The 6,000-nt window shown below is 52.7% G+C and overlaps 1 protein-coding gene across 1 annotated transcript in view; it reads left to right on the top strand.

Moving 5' to 3' along the window:
- Nucleotides 1–441: 441 nt before the first annotated feature.
- LOC138764466 (insulin receptor-related protein-like) overlaps nucleotides 442–6,000 on the top strand; it is a 61,023-nt gene continuing 55,464 nt past the window's right edge. The window contains exon 1 of the mRNA XM_069940430.1: nucleotides 442–588. Coding sequence (XP_069796531.1) covers nucleotides 510–588 — 79 coding nt within the window. The 5' untranslated portion in view covers nucleotides 442–509. The remainder of the gene's footprint in view (nucleotides 589–6,000) is intronic.

The raw sequence follows: 6,000 nt of genomic DNA, 5'->3' as shown, positions 1-6,000 counted from the left end.
AGTAAACAGAACCATGTTTACACCAATAACCTGTGTTATTCATGGGGAGGAGGAGGAGCAGGCGGAGATGGAGGAGTGGTGGGCCATCGGGTGGAAGAGGAATTGACAAGGCTGGGGGGGGGGGGGAAGAAAAGCAAGGTATCGTGATTGACAGTTGAGGGGTACCTATCTCCAGATCCATGACTTTTAGTGCTGACCAATGGGAGCCTCGCTGAGGGGCAGGGCTTCACTCTTGGGTCGCGTCCAGCATATTGAAGAGTCCAATTTCTTTCAAGGTTTCCACAGGTGTGTGCGTGCGTGGGGAAGGATTCCCGCAGACCTGGAAAAATGGCCGGAGCTGGAGAGGGAATGACAGGCACGGACGTGGGTTTAACCCTCAGGGTTTAAAGAAGTTCAACGTGTGACCTGGGGTGTGGGGGGGGGGGGTGCAGTGAGCGAAGGGGTCGCATTGAGATCTGGAACCGGAGGTCTGGATGCATTGAGTGCGCCGGTGGATCTGCCCGTAAACTATGGTTCTAAGGGAGGAAGGAACGCCGCTGTGGTTATTGATCTGCACCACGATCGTGGCGAGTCACAGCTCAGCAGAGAGTAGGTTTCTCTTCTTGCTTCATGGGAGGTTGGGGGGTGGGTCCTGTGTGGGAGGAGGAGGGGGGTTGGGGTATCTGGGAACCATGAGCTCAGTTGGAAGGGGACAGCCTACATCATTTTCTCAGGGCAAACACCAGAGGACGTGTGCACAAAGTGAAGGGAGGGAAGTTCAGGGGGAGGACTTTATTCCCTGGGGCGTAGAAGAATGAGGGGTGATTGGACAGAGAAACTTTGAGGGGTCTAGACAGTAGATAGGCTGCAGGTAGGGGAGATACAAATCAGAGTTAAGGGAGAAAGGGGCAATGTTTAGAGAGGGAACTTCACGTGGAGAGCGGAGGGAGTGTGGAATGAGCTGAAGTGGTGAATGTGGGCTCAGTTTTCACACAAGAAGAATTTGGACAGGGACACGGATGGGAGGGATATGGTCAGTGGTACGAGGCAGAATTATAGTTCGGCACAGACTAGAAGGGCCGAAGAGCCTGTGTCTGTGCTGTAGCATTCTATAGGAGACATCAGGGCTAAGTGGTTTATTTATGTGTGGTGGCTGGAATGTTAGGGGCACTTAAGAGACCCTTAAGCCGCTTTCAGGTGCTCGGATGCAGATAATGCGCCAGCAGATGCGGCTGGGGGAGTGCAGCTGGGACATTCAGGTGGCTGTGGAGAAGACGCCTTTCTGTCGCCTGAGCGCGCCGGCTGAAGGAGAGCTGCGTCCGAGTGAACACTGGGCTCCTGTGGACATAGTCCCACTGCTGTTTCCAAGTGCAACGGGGGATTCTCCGTGCCGGAGAATATACCTACAGGAGGAGGGTTAGGTCAGTGCTCCTCCTGGCTGGATTCTCCACTTTCAGTTGGCCACCCGTGTGCCACATTGGGGTAGAATAGGTGGCTTTACAGTCGGGTATTCTGGCCGCCTGAATAGACAGGCACGTGAGTGAAAGGAAAGTACGGTGATACACTCTATCAATGACTCCAAAGGCTGAGTGAGGAACGATGGGCTTTAATACACATGAGATTTCAGCTGGCCCAACTCCATGTGCTCGAATGAATAGAAGGGGGTAGGGAGGTCAACCTTTATGGCCAGGTCACAGGGGGAGGGGGTTACTGGGGGTCGAGTCATCAGTGGGTGGGCCAGCCACTTATACACAGGACAGTATCGCCACATTCACCCCCTCTTTATAAATCAAAACACAGTCTTAGAGGTTCAAACAGACAGGTGGCTTCCTTTGCCTCCATGACCTGCGCAGCTCCGCCGGGGGTGTACTTGTCAGCTCCATTGTTGGTCGGGTGTCTTAACTTGTCGGGGGGGGGGGGCAAGGCTGTCTCCATAGGGGGTGGGGTTTGGTTGTCTGTGGTGACGGACGTGGTGGTTGGCTTACCTGGGTGAGGGTCCTGATCATGTGGTGTGGGTGCCTGGGTGGGGGGGGGGGGGGTTGTCGCTAGCCTGCACCTGTAGGGGATGATGTGTGTGTATGTGGTGGTCAGGGACGGGGGTGGGTGGGAGTCTCTGGCGTATGCCAGGTCCCGGACAGGGATTGCGTCTTCATGCCACATAAGCATATTGCGGGTTTGCGTGAAGGAGTTACACCTCTGGCCGGCCTCGCAGCGTCCACAGGAGGTAAAGAGAAATTATCGATGGTTCTGGCTTGGTCCCTGCCTCAAGGTGTAAGCAAACAGCAGACGGGCGTCTGAACAAAAGACTCAAGAGAAAGAGGGATCAGGAAGGGGTCAGGGGTTCAGAGCAACAGCCAAAAGGTGATAATTGGATATGATGAGAGGAAAGGTGAGAATTGAATTTGGTTCTGTGAAAGGAGAAATAGAGAGAGAAAGGGGGAGAGAGGGGAAAAGGGGATGGTGAAAAAAGGAGAGGGGGAAGAGAAGGGGAGAAAGGGGGAGGTGGAAAAGGGAGAGAGAGAGGGAAAGGGAGAGGGGGAAGAGGGAGAGAGTGGGGGAAAGGGGAGAGGGAAGGGAGAGAAGAGAAAAGGGGAAAGAGGAGAGAGGGGGAAAGGGGAAGAGGAGTAAAAGGGGAGAGGGGGAGAGGAGGGAGGGGAAGAGGGAGAGGAGGGAGGGGAAGAGGGAGAGGAGGGAGGGGAAGAGGGAGAGGAGGGAGGGGAAGAGGGAGAGGAGGGAGGGGAAGAGGGAGAGGAGGGAGGGGAAGAGGGAGAGGAGGGAGGGGAAGAGGGAGAGGAGGGAGGGGAAGAGGGAGAGGAGGGAGGGGAAAAGGGGGAGAGGAGTAAAGGGAGAGATGGAAGAGGGAGAGGAGGGAGAGGGGAAAAGGGGAGGGAGAGGGAAAGGGGAGGAGAGGGAAAAAGGGGGAAAGAAAGAGAGCTGTAAGCAAGGGAATGGGATGGGGAATTGATAACTATTTAGGGCAGTGATTTAAATCTAAATTTAGACATACAGCATGGTAACAGGCCAATTCGGCCCATGAGTCCGTGCTGCCTAACTCCACCCCACTAACCCCAGTACGTTCTCACCCACATACCACCTTAAGTAACTCCTTACTAAGCACCTCATGCCGTAGGTTCTCTGCGGTTACTGAAGTGCTATGTGGATGGGGTGGGGGTGGGAGGAATAAAAGGTTGAGAATGACCACCAAATCCTGATCAGTTGGGGGTGGAATTGACCATTGGTGTCTTGATGGGTGGAAATTGATCCCCTGATTTCTGACCCATTGGGGATGAAGTTGGTGATGAGCTCCAAGCGATCAAGTAGTGGATGAAGTGGGTGTTTGTTGACAGACAGTGAGCTACAATCCCACACACTTAAAGTAGATAAACAGTAAGGGGATGCCCCAGCAGATCTCGCTGTCCTTGAAGAGGAAAAAAATATTTTGTTAATCAAGGTTCTGGTTTCAAAACATGTTTACTCACCTGAGTCAATCTGCTGCTACACACCCTCCACGGCAACTTGTCCACTCTGTGAAATCTCTACCAGAACTGGGTGTTGGGTGGGGAGTCACCCAACTCACACCCTAGAGTCGTCGCCCACACCAGGACCCACATCAGGCATCTGCAGGCCATTTGTGAGTTCAAGCCCCCTGGTCAGGCGTAGGCTATTTGTTCCAGAGGCAAGGATGGAGGGGTGGGTGGGTTCTTGCAAATTCACTGGTGGAGATGGCTGTAAAAAAAAGGCTAGAGTTCTTTAAGAGCAGGGTGGGCTCTCTTGGCAGACACTCATCTCGAGGGACTGCGGTCCTGTCCCACACCAGACCTCATGGAGTGAGGGACATAAGACATAGGAGCGGAAATCATCTCTTCGGCCCATCGGGTCTGGCCCCGTCATTTAATCATGAGCTGATCCACTCTCCCACTCAGCCCCACTTGCCTGGTCCTCTCTCCGCAACCTTGGCTGATCAAGAAGCAATCAATCTCTGTCTTCAATGCGCCCATGGGCTGGCCTCCACAACTGTCTGTGGCCACACATTCCACAGTCTCCTGGGGTATTCCCCAAAATAAGCACCCGACACCACCTGGTCAACATCCTGGAGGCTACGCAGTTCATCAGGCTTGGGCAGAGTAGATATGGGAAGGTTGTGTCCCATGGTGGAAGAGTCTTGGATAAGCAGGCACAGCTTCAGGGTTGAGGGGAGATGCGGAGGAATTTCTTTAAGAACATAACATAGAATAACACAGCATAGAAACGGGCCCTTCGACCCTTCTAGTCTGTGCCAAAATATTATTCTACCCAAGTCCCATTAACCTGTACCTCGACATGTGAACATCAGAAACAGAAGCAGGAGTCGTTCACTCGGCCCGTCGAGCCTGCTCCCCCATTCAATGAGATCATGGCTGATCTGATGATCGGTTCATCTCCACCCACCTGTCTTTTCCTCATATCCCTTAATTCCCCAACTATATCAAAATCTACCCAACCTTGTCCTATATATATTTATTGAGGTTGCCTCTAATGCTTCAATAGGCAGTGAATTCTACAGATTCCCCACCGTCTGGGGAAAAGCAGTTCCTCCTCATCTCCATCCTAAATCTACTTCCCTGAATCTAGAGGCTATGTCCCCAAGTTCTGGTCTCCCCCACCAATGGGAACAACTTACTGACCTCAATCCTTTCATAATTTTATATGTTTCTATAAGATCTCCTCTCATTCTTCTAAATTTCAGTGAGTACAGTCCCAGATGACTCGATCTCTCACCATAGGCCAACCCCTTCATCTTTGTAATCAATCTGGTGAACCTCCTCTTCACCGCCTCCAAAGCCAGTCAATCCTTCCTCAAATAAGGAGACCAGAACTGCACACACTTCTCCAGATGCAGCTTCACCAGGACCTTGCAGCATAACCTCCCTGCTCTCCTAAACTCACCCCCTCTTGTCCTTCTCCGTGTCAGAAGTACTCGACCAGAGGGTGGGGAATGTGTGGCCACAGACAGTTGTGGAACCCAGCCCGTGTGCGTATTAAAGGCAGAGATTGATTGCTTCTTGATCAGCCAAGGTTGTGGAGAGGGGACCAGGCAAATGGGGCTGAGTGGGAGAGTGGATCAGCTCATGGTTAAACAATGGGGCCAGACCCGATGGGCCGAACAGCTGATTTCTGCTCCTACGTCTTAAGTCCCTCACTCTGTGGGATCTGGTGTGTGAAGTCTCGTGGTGGGCAGGACCCTAGGCCATCTGTCAAGAGAGCCCACCCTGCTCTGAAAGAACCCCAGCCTTTTTTTACAGCTGTCTCCACCAGTGAATTGCAAAAACCCACCCAGCCCTCCGTCCTTGCCTCCGTACCAAGAAGCCTAACACCGAATCCTGGTCTGGAATCAACATCAACTCGATGGGCTGAATAGCCTATTTCGTCTCCTCTTGTGGGCCTTACTAAAGCTCAGCCTAGGGCCCAGGTGGTAGTTAAGGCCCCCCCAACCTTGCCCCTCTGCCCCCACCCTTTGTTGAATAAAGTGAAATTGTTCCCTTTGGGCGCGATGCCCTCACATTTATCTGCCGGGCATGCACTGGGAAGACAGCAGTTGGTGTTTGGTTGGAAGAGGAGAGGAAAAATGTCACGAAAAGCAAACAAAACTTTACCAGACAGAAGCCGTTTGCTGGCCCCGAATAATTTGAATAGTCTCCAAAAGGATCAATAAAATCAGTTCTAAAAAAAACCCCAATCTCGATACAAAAATAACAATCTTCTTTTAAAAAAAAAGGAAACCTCCCATGAACGGCACTGCTTCAGCTGCACTCTGCCGCAGGAGGCGGACCTCAGACTCGGGAGCCTCGAATGACAGGTAGCACTGGGACCAGTGGAGCCCCAAGTGATAGCTCCCCCCCTTGCTGCCTGATTGCCAGGTGAAGGCAGTACTTCTGCGAGCCTGGACTGGCGAACGGGAGGCCATATTGACTGGTCGGTGTACCAGCGGGTTGTAACGGGCCCCCTTCCCTCCTGGGCCCCTAGGCTTCAGTCTACTCAGCT

This window comes from Narcine bancroftii, chromosome 5 (genome assembly GCF_036971445.1).
Source record: "Narcine bancroftii isolate sNarBan1 chromosome 5, sNarBan1.hap1, whole genome shotgun sequence".
In the NCBI taxonomy this organism is placed as follows: domain Eukaryota; kingdom Metazoa; phylum Chordata; class Chondrichthyes; order Torpediniformes; family Narcinidae; genus Narcine; species Narcine bancroftii.
This window is presented reverse-complemented; position numbering and strand designations above follow the sequence as displayed.